We start from the raw sequence: 23,695 nt of genomic DNA on the forward strand, positions 1-23,695 counted from the left end.
AGTTCACATTTTTAAGGAGCTATTTGTAAGCTCTGCTATTCATAGCCAATGTTAGCATTAACAGCTGTTTACTTACCAGTCTAGAGGAAAAGTTACAAGTTCAGCATCAAACTTCATTCCTTTACTCACCAAGAGCTGTTTCCAGCGGTGGAAAGCAATCCTCTTGTTTTGTTTGTATGTCCCACTCTTTTTCTTCTACTGATGTTAGCATGCTAACTAGCTAGCCCTCTCCAGCCAGGACGTCTTGTCACTTTCTGATACTGAGCCACTGTAGCGTCCAGGCTGCCCTAAAGAAGTAGAACTTCCCAGAGAGCGTATTATAACCTCTTGTATTGTTAAGCTCTTGGCAAGACTGGTAAGGAAACACCTGTTAATGCTAATGTTAGCTATGTAGCAGTAGCAAAACTTTCAAATAGCTCCTTTAAGTAAACTTTGAAATTAAATGATACCATGCTGTAGTAGAACAAGCTAATTCCTATGGTCTTCTTCCAAAGTGTCACAAAAGAAAACAAAACATTTAACAGTTGCAATGCAGGGACATTATATTGTATGGTGTATGTTTTATGGTATTATCAGATTTGTTTGAGAGACAGTAAACTGTTGCCACTACAGTTTGTGTCAACATTTGGTTGATGCTCAGACTCTTTTCATAAGTTCTGCAATGGCAAACATGTCTTTCAAAATGAGGTAGTCTGATTGAGAGTGCAAAACGGGATGCTGAAAACACAGATATGTGAAATTGCATTGCGTAATAAATACATATAAATATAAAAATAGGATAATAGTTTGGATGTCTAGCTTCAGTGCAGAGCAGGCTGCTGTTATATTAAACTGCTTGGCAACCCTCAGTTACTGACAGATGCTGCTGCAACTTTCTTGTAATATGGGGCAAGATGAAGAGAGGGGACAGGAAAAGATGTAGTAATGTCCAGATGTTGAGTCACACAGTTGGTACAAAGCAACAAGGAGTATAATATATTTCAAAATATGCATTATGCAGCTATCAATGAAGAAACACTTAGTTAAAACACCAAGTAAGTGTGTGTTGCAGAATCTTCAGGGCGGAGGGAGTTTTTCCGGTCTCTGCTGGTTGGGGTTCAGCCTCAGTTTTGGCAGTGACATATAAGGCTACTTCCTAGGTAGCAGTTTATATAAACCTGTCAGAGTTTGAACAGAGAGACCTCTGCTGCAGATTTGTCCTCAGCCGACTGGACAGCTTTGAGAAAGGTATGTTATCTTTCCTAGTTTACATGAGATGAATCCAGTGAGGTTGTTTAAAGGAAATATGACAGCAAAGTCATCTAATTTTGGCTATAGAGACCAAGACCAAAACCTTACCTTGGACATGAATAATAAAGCAATTTATTTTAAGTTGTTAAATAAGCTATAGCTTTATTTCATATTTTTGCTCTTTTTTTCATTTTTTATGCTTTTCTGAGTTGATAATGATTTTTAAGAAGAATTCACAGTTAGGGTACTGTCAAATTGATACATTTGCTAAAACCTTTGACCAGCAAATTGTCTTCTCATTTTATGCGTGAGTTTAACTGTTGAGAAATTGTTTCATTCCACCACAACACGCAGTTAACAGTTTTAAAATAGCCCATAATAATAAGTTAATAAACAAGTTGGAAAACCAGCGGTAAACAAGATTCAGGGTTTGTGAAAGCAGTCAGGCAGGCAGGTGATTTTAGGTCTTGTTTCTTTGGCTTTCCTGGTCTTAATAACACCAGAGCAGACAAGGGTGCTGTCAGTCACCGGTGATCCACTGCTCAAAGCTGATACTGTCAGTAATAGAGGTGATCCAGTATAGTCAGTTCAGTTTGAAAATTTGCTATTTAGATTCATTCATTAGTGTACTGAACATTATGTATTTAGATGAATAATTATCAATATTATTATGAATATTAAGGACTGCTGTTGACAACTATATGGGTAAACTAGACAAAAAGAAAGAAGTTAATTTTGTTCCATCATTTTGTCATTGCAGTTCTCAAGACAAGGATGGAGACCAACACTACCCCTTTCTATCACAACAACACAAATGGATTTGGAAATTACTCAGACGAGTATGCTCAACTGAGAAAGTCTCTCAACATCATGTCTGTCATTGTTTACTGCCTCGCCTTCGTTCTTGGTGTGCTCGGGAATGGAGTGGTTATCTGGGTGACCGGGTTCAAGATGAAGAAAACAGTAAATATAGTTTGGTTCCTCAACCTTGCTGTGGCCGACTTCCTCTTCACAGCATTCCTCCCCCTGACAGTGACATATACAGCCATGGGTTTCCACTGGCCTTTCGGCAACTTCATGTGCAGAATTAATTCCACTATAACCTATCTGAACATGTTTGCCAGTGTCTACATCCTGGTGGTGATCAGTGTGGACAGATGTGTGTCTGTGGTGTGGCCTGTCTGGGCCCAGAACCACAGAAATATACGCAAGGCGTCTTATGTGAGTCTAGGTGTTTGGGTACTGGGTCTGATTCTCAGCGCTCCATACTTTGTCTTCAGGGATACTTTTACGTATAGTGATGACACCACCCGCTGCTTCACCAACTTTGCTCTTTCTGATGATTCTGAAACAGGACAGTTTCGTTATCAGGCCATGGCAATCACCTACTTCCTCCTGGGATTTGTTGTCCCCTTCACTGTCATTGTCTCCTGTTACGCTGTGATAATCCATCGTCTCAGGAGGAACCGCACCCTGGCCAGCCAGTCGAGTCGCCCCTTTAAGATCATCGCTGCTGTTATCACCACTTTTTTCCTGTGCTGGGCTCCTTTTCACATCATGCGTCTAATAGAGTTGGATCATCACACGCGTTCTAAAACATTTGGCCATGTCCTCTCTATTGGTCTGCCTATAACCACCAGCTTGGCCTTTCTCAACAGTTGTCTGAACCCACTGCTGTATGTCTTCATGGGCCAAGATTTTAAGGATAAAGCCCGCAAATCCATCCTGAATGTATTGAAGACTGCCTTCCAGGAAGAGGAGACACACTCTCACACTGACACAAAGACAGCAGACACCTGTCAGACCAATGACAAGTCAGCTCTTAGCACTGCGGTGTAAGGCTATCCAAGACAAGAAGAGACAAATACTGAAACTTTACATAGAAAATCAAATAAAGTTGTTTTTTTTCTTTTGCTTTTAATGCCTTTTTTGTGAATTTTGCTGTATTCTTGGCTAAGTGATCAGGTCTATCAAAGAGTGCTGCCTTTTAACTACATCATCAGTATTTACACAATTTGATGCAACAGACTGATGGTAATATTGTACAATAAGATGTGATGCCTTTTATGTGATAAACTTTTGCTGAACAAGGTTGTAGTGGGATGTTTTCTATAATACAGCACAAATGTCTACATGAGATTGACACTGTCCTGTCGTTGACTCTCTTGGACTCTCCAGGACTCACAGCAGTGTCTTGAATCTGCACCATAACAGAGCTCAAAGGGGTGAAATGCAATAAAATGCAATATCCTGGAAAAAATAACCCAGCGATTATTTCAAAATACACATTTCTTTATGATTATATTTTTGCAAAACCACAAAAAGGGAACTTTGTGTTGTTATGTTCTCATCTTTCACATGCACTGCAGATTTTGATGACCATGTCCTTGCCTTTATGTGACAGCAAAGAAAACACAGTTACAATACAAGTATGAGTTGTTTATTGGTCATTATTTCTTTTAATATCTTGATTATTAAAATGCTGGTTCATCACCTAAATAACAAAGTAATAAGGGTATTTTGACAAAAACAAAGTCATGCCTCATTCTGCACAATATAGTATGCTGTGAACAAATGTATGACAGAGATTTTATGGAATATTAAATCTACAGTGTAATAGTGTTGTGTAACCGCTGCACAAAAAGGCTTATTGAAAGTTCATTTCCCAACTTCCCCCTCACAGCCTATTCAATCCAATGATGCCGTTATGTGTGACAATGACAGAATTGGGTACATGACAGTCTGTGTGTGTGTGTGTGTGTGTGTGTGTGTGTGTGTGTGTGTGTGTGTGTCAACACCACAGAATCTAACTCAGCTGACTTTCTACTGCATGCTTTGCTAAACATGCTATTATGTGCTGTAATCTGAGAATTTCAATAATTTCCCCATTGTTTATTTGGCTGGTAATTTTTGACCGAAAGACATTGAAATAAAAGCTCAATCAGCTGTGAAAATTGTCGCAGGTTAATTATCTTTGAATTAATTCATCACACACACATAACATAACACTTATGTACTGTGTGACTTTGCTATTGTCATGGTTTGCCATGGCAGCCACTTCCTGTTTTATTTTGTAGTTGGTTTCCTTGTGTGTCTCAGTGTTACTTCCTGTCTTGGTCCTGTTTCTGTTTGGTGATGTCTCCCCCGCCCTAATGTGTTTCACCTGTGTTCAATCACCTTTGCCTCCCTTGTGTCTATATAGTCTCTGTGCTCCCCTTTGTCTGTGTCGGTTCATCTGTTCATGTTGCCTGTTCATGTCTCCTGTTGTCATCCCCTGTGGTTCACCAGTTTTTGTAAGTTCTTCCGTTTATAAACATTTTTTGCACTTCATTCCCGTGTGTTGGCTGCATTTGGGTCCAGCCTTACCTGCACCGTGACAGGTATATATGGTATATTGACATATTCAACATCACAATGTTAAATAACAAATAGCCTACCATATATACCTCTCTATAAAAACTTTATTGTAATGAAAACAATGTAATATGATACTTTTTTTTAAGCTCTATGGTCAACTATATAAAGAATCTTTAAATGCTGACGATGAATGTTAATTTCATTCTTGTTGTTATCCGTCATTACCATTCATTCTGACTTGACCGTTTGTTCACTCATAATGCTCATCTCATAATCACCACAATCACTAGATTTATAAAACACTTTTCCTGTAAACTACCTTTCTAGTATCATACAATTATAAGTACCTGCAGAGAGGAATATTTATATCTAGCTATGACACACAATTCATCTGATGTAAACCTTGATAATATTTTTACCGCAGTGGCGCGCCGTCAGGGCAAGCAAGTTAAACCATAAAACAGACATCAATTAGAACGAAGTGGAAGCGATATCCCTTCTTACATCTGATCTCAGATGTAACAGCATTCTGTCCCATAAAGGATCTGTTGCCTGTTTGCATTCATCATGTAGTATACTGCTCACTTGTGGCTGCAGCAGGGTACTACCCATGCAAGCTAGTTGGACTTGTTATTGTTTCTGTCGTTTTTGTGGTTGTAACCCTGGGATCTTTGACTGGTGATTAGAACTGAGCACCAAAGGGCTGTACTACGAAGCAGGATTTGAGGTTATCGAGGATAATTTATTATCGGGGTAAATGACCATGGTAACTTGCGCTGAATTCCTAAACTGCTCCGGCGCAGGTTAACTTCAGAGGATCAGATCAAAACCTGTCAACAGCCAAACTACTGACCAATCGGATACCTGGAATAACTGAGTCACAATTCCTTCAGGATCCTGACGGGGATAAAATAGTTTACAGTAAAGTGATCTATAATAACGAGCAGTATATATAAAATATATATTTTTTTAAATCAGTGGAATAGTTTTCCTGTTTGAGTCTTTCCATGTGTCCACTATGGTTTTAAAGCAAAGCTTCTAAAAATGCACGGAGAGTTTATCATGCTAAATAAATACCCTAAATAATAACTATTATAAGCCTAATTTTAATTGAACAAATATTTTTTAATCCGGCAGGATTTCCGACAGTGTCAATGCTTTCACTCTCTTCTTCGTCACTGCAGCTCAGAATAACATGAGGAGATCCTGTGACCACAACTGGATATAAAAACTAAACCTCTGATGTGTTTGATTAGAAAAATTAGCCTCACAATGTTAATTATTTCCATGGTTATAAATGAACATTTCAGTCGCTCTGACTCATCAGACATCAACTACTTCTCTCCTCTTTTTTTCTCTTCTCTCTGCAGCAGAAACAGTCTCACATTAACTTGAACTGTTTTATCTGCATCTCATGTTCATAACAGTTTGCTCATCATCAGACTGAAGAGCGAAAATACTCAAACGTAATGATAATTCATACTTATTTACAATACATCTTTAGTCTAACTTCGATAGACACTATATTTAAACATGGAAATAATATTTTTTATTCCATTCATGTGATCATATTGTTTACATTTCACCTTGTTGAATGTCATTTTTGGACGTTGCTATAACCGAATTTACCGGCAAGTATCAGCGTTTCTTTCATATAATGTTAAGTACTTAATTCATGGTTCAGACGATGTTGCTTATAATCAACAACTCCCTCTCTTTCACATGAACGCGCTCGTAGCCGCATAGGTAAACCCAGGGTTAACTGAGCCAGTTGATAACCAGCTTGGTAGTACAGGTTATCAAGACGGTCAGTGTTAGGTTCAGTCAAGACAGATAACTAAAAGTTATCCCGGATATGTTGAACTTGCTTCGTAGTACAGGCCTCTCGTTGCCACCAATGTATTTTGTTGCTTTCTGAAAGTGCATCAAAGAAAGTAATTCACCTGCTGCTTTGGTATATAATATTTATATTTTTTGATTTTCTGATAGGACAAGCTGCTCTATGGAATTGAGATAAAAGGTTTATGTTTGTAATGTAGCAGAAGCACCTGGTTTAAGGTTTTCATTACTCCTTAACTGTCAGGCAACATAACTTCACATGAAAATGGATTGGCACACTTATTTTATATGTTAGACTGGTGATGTGAATATTGTGACATGAATCTGTTCTTAAAAACTTCATCATAATAAATATTTAAATCATGCATGATTATGATCACTGTTATTGCAGCTGTGCCAGACCCATTAACATCACATAATTTCACATAAGCTTGTGTCTGGAATCTCCTTCTCTAGTATCATATACTAAAACAAGCTGTAGGTACAAGATTTACTTCAACATTGATAGTCGTTATTAATTTGAACTTTCTTCATAATATGAATTCATCAGCAGATGAGCTGCTGCACATATTTAACTACACAACCACCAGTAATGTGCTGCAGGATCAGGCCCTTCTCAGACCCAGGACCAAAACTTCTTATTGTTCTAATACTCTCAACTGTGTAAAATTGATGGTATTTCTTAGTTCTTGATTTTAGAAGTGACATGATGTGGATGGTTTAGAACAAAACACTCTAAATCATGTAGGGCCTTCTGTGTATTTTTACAATGTAATTTTGCATATGAAAAGTATAATACAGTACTGCCAGTAGAATTGGGAAACATCTGTGCTTGCTCAACTCACAAGTTGTTTCTCAGCTAAAAACAGCAGTTGGACGTCATATGTGCTTCAAAATTTCATAGGAAATCTGATTAAGAGTGCAAAACAGGAAATAACATGTAGATAGCAGAGACTTGTGAAATTCATCTTATACTAATATGAGGATAATATGTTCAACAAAGATTTATTCCTACTTCAGATCTCTTTTGCTTGGATCTACAAAGTAAACATTTTGTAAGGGTCAAGTGGACAGTAGCAAATGGGAGCAGCGTACAAAACTGCTTATTACCCTTCAAGTAATGTCGAATACTGCAAATACCGTACATTTTCAGATGTTGGTTCAAACAGTGACAAAGAGAAATTACACTCTAGCCTACATCAAGCAAACATGAGCTCAATCCACATGGTGTAGCAGGTTCATTGTTAGACATGAGAAGTCACAGCACTGGTTCTTTCTCAGTTACAAGTGATCAATTCAAGGGTCAGCACAGTGGGAATCTGGTTTTTCCATAACTAATCTTACAAACTTTAAACTCATTTATTTTAGGGACTTGCAGTACAACTGGATGTTACAAGTGTGACTTGTATTAAGAGGTGTGGAAGATGTGACTGTACGTTACAAGAAGCATGAAGATTGTACGCATTTTTTTCACGAAATGCTGTGTTACATGTGGTCCCGCCTCAATGTGGTGGAGACTTGACACATTAGTCTTCAGGACCCACAGATTTTATTAAACAGACAGAGTTTGACCAGAGTCACTTCTGCTCTACATCCTCATCTGACTGAGGAACTTTGAGAAAGGTATCGTTGTTATATATTATCCTTTGAATTTGCATGAATTTGAGATTAATCTGAAGGGGTTGTGTTGACAAAACATAAGACTATAACGATATCTGATGTTGATATTAGCTACTGTGAAAAACACCATGAGTGGAATTTAACAACACAGACGACAATACAAATTGTAAGGCAAAGGTCATCTGATTTATTTCAAAAGTGGACGAATGTTTTTAAAGAAGCACAGTTCATCTACTGTCCATCTGATAAACTATATGTTTACAGAAGCAATGCTCTGTTGAACCAGAAAATGTTGTCGTTGTTGTGGTTGAGCTTTAGAAAAATAAGAAATATTTTTCATGTTTCTATCACAGGCTGGTCTCAAGACAAGAATGGAGAAAATCCATATCATGTCCCTCATTGTTTACTGCCTGGCCTTCGTTCTTGGTGTGCTCGGGAATGGAGTGGTTATCTGGGTGACCGGGTTCAAGATGAAGAAAACAGTTAACACAGTTTGGTTCCTCAACCTTGCTGTGGCCGATTTCCTCTTCACAGCATTCCTCCCCCTGACAGTGACATACACAGCCATGGGTTTCCACTGGCCTTTCGGCAACTTCATGTGTAAAGTTAATTCCACCATAACCTCCCTGAACATATTTGCCAGTGTCTACATCCTGGTGGTGATCAGTGTGGACAGATGTTTGTCTGTGGTGTGGCCTGTCTGGGCCCAGAACCACAGAAATATACGCAAGGCGTCTTATGTGAGTCTAGGTGTTTGGGTACTGGCTCTGACTCTCAGTGCTCCATACTTTGTCTTCAGGGATACTTTTACGTATAGAGAAGACGACATCCGCTGCTTCACCAACTTTGCTCTTTCTGATGATTCTGAAACAGGAAAGATTCGACATCAGGCCGTGGCAATCACCAACTTCCTCCTGGGATTTGTTGTTCCCTTCACTGTCATTGTCTCCTGTTACGCTGTGATAATCCATCGTCTCAGGAGGAACCGCACCTTGGCCAGCAAGTCAAGTCGCCCCTTTAAGATCATCGCTGCTGTTATCACCACTTTTTTCTTGTGCTGGGCTCCTTTTCACATCATGCGTCTCATAGAGTTGGATCATCACACACGTTCTAAAACATTTGGCCATGTCCTCTCTATTGGTCTGCCTATAACCACCAGCTTGGCCTTTCTCAACAGTTGTCTAAACCCACTGCTGTATGTCTTCATGGGCCAAGATTTTAAGGATATAGTTCACAAATCCATCCTGAATATATTGGAGACTGCCTTCCAGGAAGAGGTTTCTCGCTCATATACTCGCACAAACTTAACGGTCACCAGTCGGAGTAAAGACAAGTCAGTTTCTGATGTTCAGGTATAAGGTTGCTCACGACATGAATAAACAAATACTTTAACTGTATGTAGGAAATAATTTTCATACAAATGTAGCATTTTTTTAACAGCTTTCCCGTTATGTCCTGTTCTTCTGATGAGCTCCATTAAGTAACATTTATAATAAATGTGTTTTTCTTTGTTTCGTTTTGTCATTTTATTAGTGAAATAGTTTGGACACAATAGTTTTTATGATAACTTGTTGGCCTGAATGTAAGATAAAGATACTTTTTCAAATGTATATATGTCATATATATATATACTCTATATGAAATATATGTTTCACATGTATTTTATATTTATCTTTTATTAAATGTGCTATTTTGAAACAGATGTACATTTTAATCTCTTGATTCATGAGTAAAAATACTTTCAAACTCTTATTCCCATATTAATTGTAGTTGTAACATTCGTGGCTTCCTTTGTATGAAAAATATTTGAAACTGATAACTCTTCTGCACACTAAAGGGAGATACACTTCATATGTGTTTCTCAATTTCAGAGGAAATCTGACTAATATTGTGAAACAGGATCTTAACAGAAAGGAACATACTGTTGATCTAAATCTGTGAAATTACACTAAAATTCAAAATGTTATGTTAGAAAAATATATATTTTTACTTCAGACCTTTTCTCTTCAGAGGCAGCATAGTCTGTGTGTCCAGCTTTCAAGTACACTGCGGCAAATATCCTACTATTTTATAAAACCCTCAATTGATAATAGATGGTGTTCAGACTTCCTTGTAATGTTACTCAGAGTGAAGACGAGGAACATTAAAATGTGTAGCCTACATGTTCAAATGTCATTTCATACAGTCAACGCAGAGCAATTACACTTAACCTCAAGCAAACATCGGTTCACTCTACATTATGCAGCAGGATCGTTGGTTAACTTGTGGTACCAAATGCTTAGCTGAAAGTCTCTTGTACACCATGTCTCTCATTGTTTCCATTGACCACTCTGAAATGTATATTTCTTGTAGTGCACTGAGCACCTGGATGCCATCAAGCTACTTTGATGCTTTCCATGTGGTAACATCACAGGAAGTCATTCACCTGCTGGTTTGTCAAACATTTATATTTTTGGATTTTCTGATAGGACAGGCTGCTCTAGTCTAATTAGTAATCATGGAAGTTACAGTGAACTTACTGGTTTATGTTTGTAATGTAGCAGCTTTATGGTTCACCTGGCTTAAGATGTCCATTTTTCTAATAATCTTAACTGGATTCATTTTAAATTTCTTGATTTTAGTAGTGACATGATTTGGACAGTTTATAAAAAAAAAAAAAAAAAAAAAACACATTAAATCTTGTGGGGCCTTCTATGTATTTTTACAATATAATTTTGCATATGAAAATTATAATAGAGTACTGCCAGTAGAATTGGGGAAACGTCTGTGCTTGCTCAACTCACAAATTGTTTCTCAGCTAAAAACAGCAGTTGGACGTCATATGTGTTTCAAAATTTCATAGGAAATCTGATTAAGAGTGCAAAACAGGAAAGAACATGTAGATAGTAAAGACTTGTGAAATTCATCTTATACTAATATGAGGATAATATGTTCGACAAAGATGTCTTCTTACCATCTATTTGGCTTGGATATACAAAGTAAACATTTTGTAAGTGTCATGTGGACAGTGACAAAGAGGGAGCAGCCTACAAAACTGCTTATTAAACCTCAATTAATGTCAAATACTGCAAATACCATACATGTCCAGATGTTGGTTCAAACAGTGACAAAGACAAATTACACTCTAGCCTACATCAAGCAAACATGAGCTCAATCCACATGATGTAGCAGGTTCATTGTTAGACATGAGAAGTCACAGCACCGGCTCTTTCTCAGTAGCTGAGGTATTCATGCAGGTTGGGCTTAAAAAATTAACTTCACACCAAATATTTTTTAAAAAGTGGTTTTCAGTTCAAGGGTCAGTACAGCTAGGATCTGTTGAGTTTTCTATCTAACAGATCTCAATTACAAACTTTAAACTCATACAATTTAGGGACTTACATACAACTGTAGCAGAATTGCTGTGTTACATTTGGTCCCGCCTCAATGTGGTGGAGACTTGACACGTATGAGTCTTCAGGACACACAGATTTTATTAACCAGACAGAGTTTGACCGGAGTTACTTCTGCTCTACATCCTCATCTGACTAAGGAACTTTGAGAAAGGTATCGCTGTTATATATTATCCTTTGAATTTGCATGAATTTGAGATTAATCTGAAGGGGTTGTGTTGACAAAACATAAGACTATAAAGATATCTGATGTTGATTTTATCTACTATGACAAACACCTTCAGGGGAATTTAACAAAACATACAATCATAATTGTAAGGCAAAGGTCATCTGCTATATTTCAGAAGTAGACAAATGTTTTTAAGGAGGCACAGTTCAGCTACTGTCCATCTCATAAACTGAAATATTTACAAAAGCAAAGTTTTGTTGAATCAGAAGATGTTGTTGTTGTTGTTGATGTTGTTGTTGAGCTTCAGAAAAATAAAAATTATATATGTTTCATGTTTCTATCGCAGGCTGGTCTCAAGACAAGGATGGAGAAAATCAATACAACAGATTTATATGGTGGAAATGACTCATTTTCTGACATCAACCATGACGACATGGACAATGACTACTTTGCTAAGCTGAGAAAGTCTCTCAACATCATGTCTGTCATTGTTTACTGCCTGGCCTTCGTTCTTGGTGTGCTCGGGAATGGAGTGGTTATCTGGGTGACCGGGTTCAAGATGAAGAAAACAGTTAACACAGTTTGGTTCCTCAACCTTGCTGTGGCCGATTTCCTCTTCACAGCATTCCTCCCACTGACAGTGACATACACAGCCATGGATTTCCACTGGCCTTTCGGCAACTTCATGTGTAGAGTTAATTCCACCTTAACCTCCCTGAACATGTTTGCCAGTGTCTACATCCTGGTGGTGATCAGTGTGGACAGATGTGTGTCTGTGGTGTGGCCTGTCTGGGCCCAGAACCACAGAAATATACGCAAGGCGTCTTATGTGAGTCTAGGTGTTTGGGTACTGGCTCTGATTCTCAGCGCTCCATACTTTGTCTTCAAGGATACTTTAACGTATAGTGATAACACCACCCTCTGCTTCACCAACTTTGCTCTTTCTGATGATCATGAAACAGGACAGTTTCGTTATCAGGCCGTGGCCATCACCAACTTCCTCCTGGGATTTGTTGTTCCCTTCACTGTCATTGTCTCCTGTTACACTGTGATAATCCATCGTCTCAGGAGGAACCGCACCTTGGCCAGCAAGTCAAGTCGCCCCTTTAAGATCATCGCTGCTGTTATCACCACTTTTTTCCTGTGCTGGGCTCCTTTTCACATCATGCGTCTAATAGAGTTGGATCATCACACGCGTTCTAAAACATTTGGCTATGTCCTCTCTATTGGTCTGCCTATAACCATCAGCTTTGCCTTTCTCAACAGTTGTCTGAACCCACTGCTGTATGTCTTCATGGGCCAAGATTTTAAGGGTATAGTTCGCAAATCCATCCTGAATATATTGGAGACTGCCTTCCAGGAAGAGGTTTCTCACTCATATACTCGCACAAACTTAACGGTCACCAGTCGGAGTAAAGACAAGTCAGTTTCTGATGTTCAGGTATAAGTTTGCTCACGACATGAATAAACAAATACTGTAACTGTATGTAGGAAATAATTTTCATACAAATGTAGCATTTTTTAACAGCTTTCCCATTATGTCCTTTTCTTCTGATGAGCTCCATTAAGTAACATTTATAACAAATGTGTTTTTGTTTGTTTTGTTTTGTCATTTTATTAGTGAAATAGTTTGGACATAATAGTTTTCATGATAACTTGTTGGTCTGAATGTAAGATAAAGATACACTCTTCAAATGTATATATGTCATATAATGTCATATATATATTGTATATGAAATATATGTGTTTCACATGTATCTTATATTTATCTTTTATTAAATGTGCTATTTTGAAACGGATGTAGATTTTAATCTCTTCATTCATGGGGAAAAATACTTTCAAACTCTTATTCCCACATAAATTGTAGTTGTAACATTCGTGGCTACCTTTGTATGAAAAATATTTGAAACTGATAACTCTTCTGCACACTAAAGGTAGATACACTTCATATGTGTTTCTCAATTTCAGAGGAAATCTGATTAAGATTACATGAAATATATATGAACAGTGCTGTTCACAGATCATGAATCATCGATGTTGCAACATTTGTTTCCTTCTTATGTGAGATCAAAAAAACAAATTGGACATAAACTGAGTCTGAGGCATGTTTAAAAAATGTTTGCCTCTCTAGGCTGTTGTTGTTTTTAAAGGTTTTTTTGGACAGTTTTTTTGCCTCTATTTGGATAGGGACAGTGAAAGAGTGACAGGAAGGTTGGGGAGAGAGAGAGGTGATGACACTGCAGTAAGGACTGAGCCTAAGTGTGTGTGTGTGTCACCATTTATCAAAATAGTTACTATAAGGCTTCTTTTCTTTCTTTTTTCATTAGTAAGTTTAATGAGTAGTAAGCATTAACTTGATCTTGCCAAATAGTGGCCTTGTATCAATGTGAAAACTGTGATATCACTTGTTTATAAACGTTTATTCGTGATTTATAAAATGTTAACAACCAAATTAATAACCTAATTATGAATCAATTATTAATCCTTTATACGGGCAGTCTTATTGTAAAGTGGTACCAAATGCTTAGCTTAAAGTCTCTTGTACACCATGTCTCTCATTGTTTCCACTGACCACTCTGAAATGTATATTTCTTGTAGTGCACTGAGCACCTGGATAAAAATAACCCAATTTTAACCCGACTGCTGGATTGAATAAGGACAAACCCCTTTTTTGGGTTATTACAACCCAACAGGTTGGGTTATTTTTTTCGACCCAACTTTTGGGTTGAATATTCAACCCAATAGTTAGGTTAAAAACGACCCAACATTGTAGTTGGTATAACCCAACTACTGGGTCGGGGAAGCGGCTATTTACACAACCCAAGAGTTGGGTCAGAGTTAACCCAACACTGTAGTTAGCGCAACCCAAATCTTGGGTTGAATATTCAACCCAAGAGTTGGGTCAAAAAAATTGACCCAACCCGTTGGGTTTCAATAACCCAAAAAAGGGGTTTGTCCTTATTCAATCCAGCAGTTGGGTTATATTGAATAGTGTTGGGTTGTTTTTTTGAAACAGAAGGACAACCCTAAAATTTCCCCAACTAGGTCTGTGTATTATTCAGTATGCCTTATTTCCGAAAATTTGTTCTAGTTGGTGTTCTGTGGTACCAATGACATCAGTCAATCATGTCACTGGTAAAGAAGTTTGGAATGATCATGTAATAGGTTAAAAAAAAGACGATATCATTCTGAAGAGGTTAAAATTCCAATTGAGTTAAAAAGCTCATATTCAAAAGAAATAATTCATTTAAAAAGGCAGAGGTATGCTGAAAAAGACCACATAGTCACTATATAATGTTGAAAATGTCATTAAATGGCTTAAAACTGTAAATTCATAAGATGTCTAAAAAGGGGTTAACATGCTAAACAATCGACACCCTCTTAAAATAATGGCCTAAGTCATTTTTTCAGGTTTTTCAGGAAACACAAAAAACTCAACAAAAGAGTCACACTTTTGACATAGGCCATTATACAACCGGGGGTAGAATTGCATGTTCCCCTCAACTGAGGATTCAGGCGATTTTACCAGAGGTGGCCAGCATCATGAGGGGGTGATTTAGGCAAAAAAAACATTTTTGTCAAAACATGACTTAGGCCATTATTTTAGGAAGGTGACGCAATGTTTTATTCATTTCATGGGTCATTTTATCAGTTACAGTTAAAAACTAACTTGAAAAGTTATAATCTCTGTCTTCCACGAAGTAGGTCGAGATCTATCAGGATCGGAGATCAATTAGTTGGGTCTACGCCCACATACAGGGGAGATCGTTCGCGGTGTTTTCCTCACTTCTAGTAAAGCTATGGTTGAGGAAACACCATATCACTGTGATCATTTATCCCTGTTTTCCAGGTATGTGGTTGAAAAGGTGCACAGTGACATTGTTCCGATAATTTTATAAGACATTTTGACTGTCAGGAGAAGAGTTATATGATGTTTGAGTAAGATAAAACTATGTTTTTCGGAATAGTTAAAAGTAGAGATGAGCGAGCGAAACTGCCGCCATCTTGTATAAATAGGGTACACCAAGCGTCTTCATTGTTTACGTATGTAAGCACACACAGGAATGTATTTTGCACAGTTTATAACTCGGTTATTTAGTAATGTATTGTGCACAGTTATATCTTGTTTAGTTAATTAATTTGTTCAACCTTGCTTGTTTAATTAACAACTTTTAAATGAAACAAGGGTGTGAGTTTACCAAGCTACTTTTTATAAGATTTACTGAGGTTACTGACCTAATATGGAAAATGTGTGGTATGTTTAAGGAATACTGTATTTTCTTTTATTTATTTTCTTTTATTTATAAAGCTAGTCGTGGAGCAGGTTCGTAGACAGGAGGAAATATTAAGGGGTGCAAAGGCAGTGGCCCAGGCTAAGCAGGGACAGTGGTTGAATTGGGAAGGTGTAGACAAGAAAAAGCTTAGCTGGAAAGAGCTGTGGAGTATAGAGGAATGTAGTATTAGATTTTTGATAGGGGCAACTTATGATGTATTGCCAACTCCCCAGAACCTAAAACTCTGGGTAAATGGACACCCACTATGTTCATTATGTTCAGGTACTGCAACTTTAAAGCACATTCTGTCAGGCTGTAAGGTTAGTCTGTCGCAAGGCAGGTATACGTGGCGACATAACCAGGTTTTAAAAAGCTTAGCTGCAGGAATTGAAGAGTTACGGAGGCAGGCAAATTTAGGAGGGTCTAAAATAAAGAGAGTTGCAATCAAGTTTGTTCAAGAGGGAGAGAAAGTTGCTAAGACAACAAGAAGGCAAGGCAGCTTAGAAGGTGCTTGTGATTGGGAAATGCAGGTAGACTTAGGAGGAAAGCTTGTTGTTCCCCAGGAAATAGTCAGTACAAAGCTAAGGCCTGACATAGTCTTGTGGTCTAGGAGTAGAATGAAAGTATATTTCATAGAGCTGATTGTTCCTTGGGAGGCCCTAGTTGAAGAAGCATATGAAAGAAAAAAGCTCAGGTATGTAGAGTTAGGGGCAGAAGCAGAGCAGCAAGGATGGAAAGTTAGGATTTGTCCAGTGGAAGTAGGATGTAGAGGATTTGTAGCAAGGTCTGTTGTCTCTTTGGTAAGGGAGTTAGGAGGAAGTGGACAGAGTGTGAGGAAAATAGTAAAAGACATGTCAGATGAGGCAGCAAGATCCAGTCAGTGGATTTGGATGAGAAGAAGTAATGGTAGCTGGGGGCCCAGCAGGGGGAGCACTTAGGATAGACAGACTCTTAGGAGAAACAAGGAAGAAATCCAGGAAGAGGAAGTGTTTTTAAGTGGGGGGTGTGGCCTGTGTGAGCCTCTTTGAGACCATGCAGTTAGTCCAGGTGAGGTGGCCTGTATTGTTTGCTTGTATTGTTTGAATTGGTTTGTAGTGTGTCTTTGGCAATTTAGGTGAGTTTGTTTGTTTTAGGTGAGTTGAATGGTGTGGTGTTGGAGAGTAGGGGCGGGGGGGGTAGAGCACAGCCTAATCCGGCGGGGGAGAGCTAGCCCAAAAAGGCACCTCTCCTTGACTCTACCTCCCTCATTGTCTTGGAGAGTGGGGGAGTAGGGGGAGGTTGAGCACAGCCTAATCCGGCGAGGGAGAGTCTAGCTCAAAAAGGCATCTCTCCTTGACTCTACCTCCCTCATTCAAAATGGCCGCCACTTTCTCCAACAGTTTAGGGGAGTCTGTTTGCTGAATCTGCTAGTGTGTTTTGTCAGAGTTGATGATGGTGTTGTTTGTGGTAGCATAGGCAAGATAAAGAAAATAGTCGTGGTGTGAGGAGCAGTGATGGCTGGCATTAGGGGAGTGACTCTGGGACGCCAGTGATCACTGTCTAGCCTCCTGGATGTGTCGTGGGACCAACTAGACGAAACACTGGTGAAAGGAGGTTCCCACCTGATGACCCCAAAGACATGTTAGCTATCACTGCTCATTAGTCTGTATAGCTAATTAATAGTTATCATAGGACATGTTAAGATTAGGGAGCTATTCACTGAGTCTGGTCCATTTTCTGTAGCACAAGTTTCTTGTGTTTACCTTAAATATTGAATAATGTAAACTCAGTTGCTGTATAATGATAGTTTGTGTATTAAGGAAACTGCAGGGTTAGATGGTTAAATTAATGTGCAGTTTAGAGACAAGCTAGTGGTAGTAGTAAAGCTCTGGTCGAGGATACACCATATCACTGTGTGATCATTTATCCCTGTTTTCCAGAGTGCAACAATCACTGTGCACCATTTGAACCCCAAATAAAAGAAAAGTCATGTTTTTTTGTGTATAAAACAAGGCATACAGAATACACAGATGAGGTTTAAAATGAGTGGTTCGACTTATCAGTTAAAATTATATACTCTATTCCATTAAAAGTATTTTAAAATCAATAAAACCAAAAAGTGAGAAAGACGTTTTATAAGAATATGTATTTATCTTAACACACAATTTTCTGACAAACAGAAAAATCTGTAACTTTTAGAACATTATTCAAATCTACAATTTGCCAGTGCAGTTTGGAAAAACTTCACTGGTTTTGATTCAGGTCCTTTTATCATGTACACAGTGTTCTGGAGAAACTCCCAGGCAGGAGAACACTGCTTGGGGTAGTTGATGTCAAACACGTAAAATGTCTTAAAACACACATCAACTGCCCCAAGCAGTGTTTCCGGAGGGAGTGCCTGACCTGCTAGAATCATGAATTCCTGAGAGGCACATTCATGAGGTTCTCCCAGGGCCAGGACAGAGGGGTAGGGCTTGGCCTCATGGAGATACTCCACTAAATATGTTCCAACCTGAGTGAGAGAGAGAGAAGGAAGTGAATGTTGTGTTGAAATTGGCCAACGGTAGAGATTTTGATTATACTGGCCAACCACGATAGGCTATGTTTATGTTACACGATGTAATCACATTAGGGAAAAAAAAAAAAAAAACAGAGCGAGAGACAGACAGAGCAAACGAGAGGGAAATTTTAAAATGTAAAAATAAAAAATTGTGAAAATTGTGGAAATTGTACTCACAGGCATTAAGTTTATGAAGGCAGTCCGCAACTCTTCATTGGTGTGCCTTTCATTTTTCTTGCCAACCCTGTACACACTCTCTGGCACCATAGCAGGCAGCATTCTGAATGCTCGTTCCCCTTTGGCTTCTGTAGGTAAACAATATTCTGGGTATCAATATGGTGTGGCGGCATTTGGGTGTGGGTTAAAATAAAGACTCATCCCAAAATGCACTATTATCCGCAGATTTCTCCAGAGCTCCATCCCTCTACCCCTAACCCAACGGGTCTGTCCACCAGTACTAGGGCTGGGCGATATGGCCTAAAAATAAAATCCTTTTTTTTCCCCACACTTAACTTGATTTATGATTTTGATAAATTCTTTCCCCTTCTTAAAAAAAAACACATGACAAATAAAAAAATATTAAATTATTCATGTTGCTGCTGTGTTTTAAACAACACAGGGCATTTCAGATTCAGAGGTTTGAGGTGGAGCTGGAGGTTTGGGGGGAGGTGTGTGGGGAAGTTCATGAGAAAATAGATTGTCAAATTAGATCGTCCTCAATTACAAATTTGAATTAAATCGGTGAATTCCATTTATCGCCCACCTCTAACCAGTACTCCCATCAAGCTGGCCTGCTCTCCATCCCTTGCCTGTTTTGGCCCAGCCTGCCCATTATAAGCTCCTACTGTGTGCAATATACACATACTATACATACATACTATCCACTTGGTACAAATGTCAGCGTTACAATGCATTTTAACCTGGGGGGCTGCAAGCTGCTCTCTCTTTCTCTCTCTGCCACACACGTGCCCACTCCTGTGTGTTCTTGTTTCCAGGAGATTGAATCTGATTTGCGGGGGGAGCTGCTATCAATATGAAGGAGACTCCCATAACAGTGAAAATGAATTTATATTAATAAACACAAAAAACGGACACATAGGCCTTTTCTCTACATATCATTAGTAGACGTAGAACAGAGAAAAGCAATAAGGCATATTCCTGCTCTGCTCAAATGAAAGTTAAGGCTACATTTTAAATCCTTTTCATCTTTGATGCCATGGTGTGTAATGAGCTAATTGCGCATAATGAGCTACATTTAAAATGCCAAATCCATATTTCCAATTATTTTGGTGAAAATAATGCAAAAGTAGTGTGATGCCTTACATTTTAAATACAGGAATATTGTAATGTATTGTAATAAAAAACGTTCCGTGTGTAAAGACATTGAGTGTGAGATATTGAGTATGCATTGCAATAGCAGCAACTCCGTGCACCCTCTCCCCTCCCCCACCCCGGGACCAGACTTACCAGACCGCCTTATCCCTCCAAAACATGCTTGTTGTCCTACTATTTGTCTTTAAAAAGATGGTCACTCTAGTGATGGGAAGATATGTATATCTACATTAAAAACACACAACTCATCTACTGTGAATAGGCTGTGTTAGCTGCAGCTATATAGCAACCAGCTAGCTGCTAGTGACTGCGGCTAACGTGGCTTAAGCACAACTTCACCACTGACCGTGGTACGGGTGGTCATTTTCAGCGGGACGAAACCTATGCATGCTACAATAGAAGTTGAGACCGACTGATAAAGAGAAGTGCGAAACAACACGCGAGCCCAAATGTTGTTAAACGAATTGTGCCAAACTAGCAACATGGACACAGAAAAAGTTTGAAGTATCAATACTGTACAAGCGTGTAATGTTAAGCAAACTTCGCTAGCAAGATATCCATACCTTGAATGGAGGGAATCCTGGACTTAGCAGGTGTCTGGCCTACAGGAGCAGGAAGCACGAGGCGGTGATCCAGATCGACCTACAGAGAAGTTTTGGTCTGAACTACACTCCAAGTCCAAGCTCCAAACTCCGCCCACGGTACTTTTGAAGCACCAATTTAAAGCTCCAGCATTGCACATAGTTTCCAGGAAATGTATTTTATTTCAAGACATTGAATAATTAACATTTATTTATTTATTTATTTTTTTTTTTTTTTTTACGACCAACATTGTTGTGTATGATCATAAAGCAGTCATAGGCTATAATTGAGTTTACAGCATGCTTAAGTATTTAGTATATCTTTATGAATTATATACTCCATAAAATATTCACTTTCAAGAAAAAAAATAGCAAAATTGGTTACCTTGAAACTCCACAAACTGGGTTGAAATAATAGCCGTATAACCCCAAAAAATGGGTTATTCAATGAAAAATAACCCAAAAACCCCAACAACCCCAGAATTTGGTCAAAATAGTAGCACTATAACCCAGAAAATGGGTTACTCTTTTAAAAATAACCCCAAATTTTTAACCCAACACCAGTAGCACAGAAATTGGGTTATCAAAATGACCCAACATTTTTAGTGTGCATGTGATAACATCATAGGAAGTCATTCACCTGCTGGTTTGACTACTGCCAGTAGAATTGGGGAAACATCTGTGCTTGCTCAACTCACAAGTTGTTTCTCAGCTAAAAACAGCAGTTGTATCTCATATGTGTTTCAAAATTTCATAGGAAATCTGATTAAGAGTGCAAAACAGGAAAGAACATGTAGGTAATAGAGAGTTGTGAAATTCATCTTATACTAATATGAGGATAATATGTTCGAGCCAAGCCTACTTTCAGTCCAGACACATTAACAGTAACTTGTCAGTAACATGAATTAACTTTTTTTTCCCATATTACAAGTACAAATGATGTCTGCACTCTGCACTGATTCTCCTCCTCGCAAAATCTCTTTTTAAAATAATCTGTGATTTCAGACATTTCTGCTAAAAAAACACATACACAATGAGATGTAACGTTAATTTAAGGAAACTATTCAAGAAGCTTGGTGTACTTGAATGTAATAGAGATAATATTCATCTGTAGGGTTGCCAACCTTTTGTGTGAAAAAAGGTGGCAAATTGCATCCCATACTGATTCAAGTCCACCAAGTATGAAGAAAACAAATACTTTTTGTCGGGAGGCGGCACGAAATTTGTTGAAGGCGGCCACCTCACAATTCTCTATCCAGGAAAAAACCTGGCCTAAAAAACTGCTTATTAATCCTCAATTAATGTCAAATACTGCAAATACCATACATGTCCAGATGTTGGTTCAAACAGTAACAAAGACAAATTACACTCTAGCCTACATCAAGCAAACATGAGCACAATCCACATGATGTAGCAGGTTCATTGTTAGACATGAGAAGTCACAGCACCAGCTCTTTCTCAGTAGCTGAGGTATTCATGCAGGTTGGGCTTCAAAAATTCACTTCACAGGAATGGAGTGGTTATCTGGGTGACCGGGTTCAAGATGAAGAAAACAGTTAACACAGTTTGGTTCCTCAACCTTGCTGTGGCCGACTTCCTCTTCACAGCATTCCTCCCCCTGAAAGTGACATACACAGCCATTGATTTCCACTGGCCTTTCGGCAACTTCATGTGTAAAGTTAATTCCACCTTAACCTCCCTGAACATGTTTGCCAGTGTCTACATCCTGGTGGTGATCAGTGTGGACAGATGTGTGTCTGTGGTGTGGCCTGTCTGGGCCCAGAACCACAGAAATATACGCAAGGCGTCTTATGTGAGTCTAGGTGTTTGGGTACTGGCTCTGATTCTCAGTGCTCCATACTTTGTCTTCAAGGATACTTTAACGTATAGTGATAACACCACCCGCTGCTTCAACAACTTTACTCTTTCTGATGATTCTGAAACAGGACAGTTTCGTTATCAGGCCGTGGCCATCACCAACTTCCTCCTGGGACTTGTTGTTCCCTTCACTGTCATTTTCTCCTGTTACGCTGTGATAATCCATCGTCTCAGGAGGAACCGCACCTTGGCCAGCAAGTCGAGTCGCCCCTTTAAGATCATCGCTGCTGTTATCACCACTTTTTTCTTGTGCTGGGCTCCTTTTCACATCATGCGTCTAATAGAGTTGGATCATCACACGCGTTCTAAAACATTTGGCCATGTCCTCTCTATTGGTCTGCCTATAACCACCAGCTTGGCCTTTCTCAACAGTTGTCTGAACCCACTGCTGTATGTCTTCATGGGCCAAGATTTTAAGGACATAGTTCGCAAATCCATCCTGAAAATATTGAATGTAAGATAAAGATACACTTTTTCAAATGTATATATGTCATATATATATATATGACATATGACATATATATGTGATAAATATACTGTATATGAAATATATGTGTTTCACTTGTATCTTATATTTATCTTTTATTAAATGTGCTATTTTGAAACAGATGTACATTTTAATCTCTTCATTCATGGGGAAAAATATTTTCAAACTCTTATTCTCACATAAACTGTAGTTGTAACATTTGTGGCTTCCTTTGTATGAAAAATATTTGAAACTGATAACTCTTCTGCACACTAAAGGTAGATACACTTCATATGTGTTTCTCAATTTCAGAGGAAATCTGATTAAGATTCTGAAACAGGGCCTTAACAGAGAGGAACATATCGTTGATCTAAATCTGTGAAATTACACTAAAATTCAAATGTTATGTTAGAAAAAGATATATTTTTACTTCAGACCTTTTCACTTCAGAGGCAGCATAGTCTGTGTGTCCAGCTTTCAAGTACACTGCGGCAAATATCCTACTATTTTATAAAACCCTCAATTGATAATAGATGGTGTTCAGACTTCCTTGTAATGTTACACAGAGTGAAGATGAGGAACATTAAAATGTGTAGCCTACATGTTCAAATGTCATTTCATACAGACAACGCAGAGCAATTACACTTAACCTCAAGCAAACATCGGTTCACTCTACATTATGCAGCAGGATCGTTGGTTAACTTCAGAAGACACAGTTCCAGCTCTTTCTCAGGTACTCATCGCAACAACCCACAATTCATGTTGTTTGGTTGCTTAGTAACTTCTCCTTTGGTGTTTCCTGCAGGACAGAGACTCTGCTATGTGGAGTATGAAGAGGACAGATGTGCCTCGGGTAAGAAGTTCAGTATCAGACTTTTGCAGATAAACTAATAAGTGAGGCAGCTAACACTGACAACACTGAGGCCATGTCCTTAATGTTGTTTTAGAAATTTGAGGATATTGGTATCCTGGGGAGAGTTTACATTATACATTTAAAAACATTGATGCTATTGTATTG

General features: G+C 38.5%; 4 protein-coding genes across 4 annotated transcripts; all 4 read left to right on the forward strand.

The window, feature by feature from the left end:
- The first annotated feature begins 1,158 nt into the window (after window positions 1–1,158).
- On the forward strand, window positions 1,159–4,511 carry LOC130171860 (chemerin-like receptor 1). The gene is made up of 2 exons (XM_056380126.1): window positions 1,159–1,227; window positions 1,991–4,511. Exon 2 carries the CDS (start codon window positions 2,005–2,007, stop codon window positions 3,067–3,069), a length of 1,065 nt encoding a protein of 354 aa, XP_056236101.1. The 5' UTR covers window positions 1,159–1,227; window positions 1,991–2,004; the 3' UTR covers window positions 3,070–4,511.
- A 3,458-nt stretch (window positions 4,512–7,969) lies between these two features.
- On the forward strand, window positions 7,970–9,591 carry LOC130171863 (chemerin-like receptor 1). Its single transcript, XM_056380128.1, has 2 exons — window positions 7,970–8,049; window positions 8,400–9,591. Exon 2 carries the CDS (start codon window positions 8,418–8,420, stop codon window positions 9,402–9,404), a length of 987 nt encoding a protein of 328 aa, XP_056236103.1. The 5' UTR covers window positions 7,970–8,049; window positions 8,400–8,417; the 3' UTR covers window positions 9,405–9,591.
- Window positions 9,592–11,530: 1,939 nt separating this feature from the next.
- Window positions 11,531–13,693, forward strand: LOC130171859 (chemerin-like receptor 1). Its single transcript, XM_056380125.1, has 2 exons — window positions 11,531–11,592; window positions 11,954–13,693. The coding sequence occupies exon 2, from the start codon at window positions 11,972–11,974 to the stop codon at window positions 13,052–13,054; it is 1,083 nt and encodes a 360-aa protein (XP_056236100.1). The 5' UTR covers window positions 11,531–11,592; window positions 11,954–11,971; the 3' UTR covers window positions 13,055–13,693.
- An 8,030-nt stretch (window positions 13,694–21,723) lies between these two features.
- On the forward strand, window positions 21,724–22,674 carry LOC130172105 (chemerin-like receptor 1). Its single transcript, XM_056380533.1, has 2 exons — window positions 21,724–21,743; window positions 21,843–22,674. Exons 1-2 carry the CDS (start codon window positions 21,724–21,726, stop codon window positions 22,672–22,674), a joined length of 852 nt encoding a protein of 283 aa, XP_056236508.1.
- The last annotated feature ends 1,021 nt before the right edge of the window (window positions 22,675–23,695 follow it).

The sequence above is a fragment of the Seriola aureovittata genome, chromosome 7, assembly GCF_021018895.1.
Source record: "Seriola aureovittata isolate HTS-2021-v1 ecotype China chromosome 7, ASM2101889v1, whole genome shotgun sequence".
Taxonomy (NCBI): Eukaryota; Metazoa; Chordata; class Actinopteri; order Carangiformes; family Carangidae; genus Seriola; species Seriola aureovittata.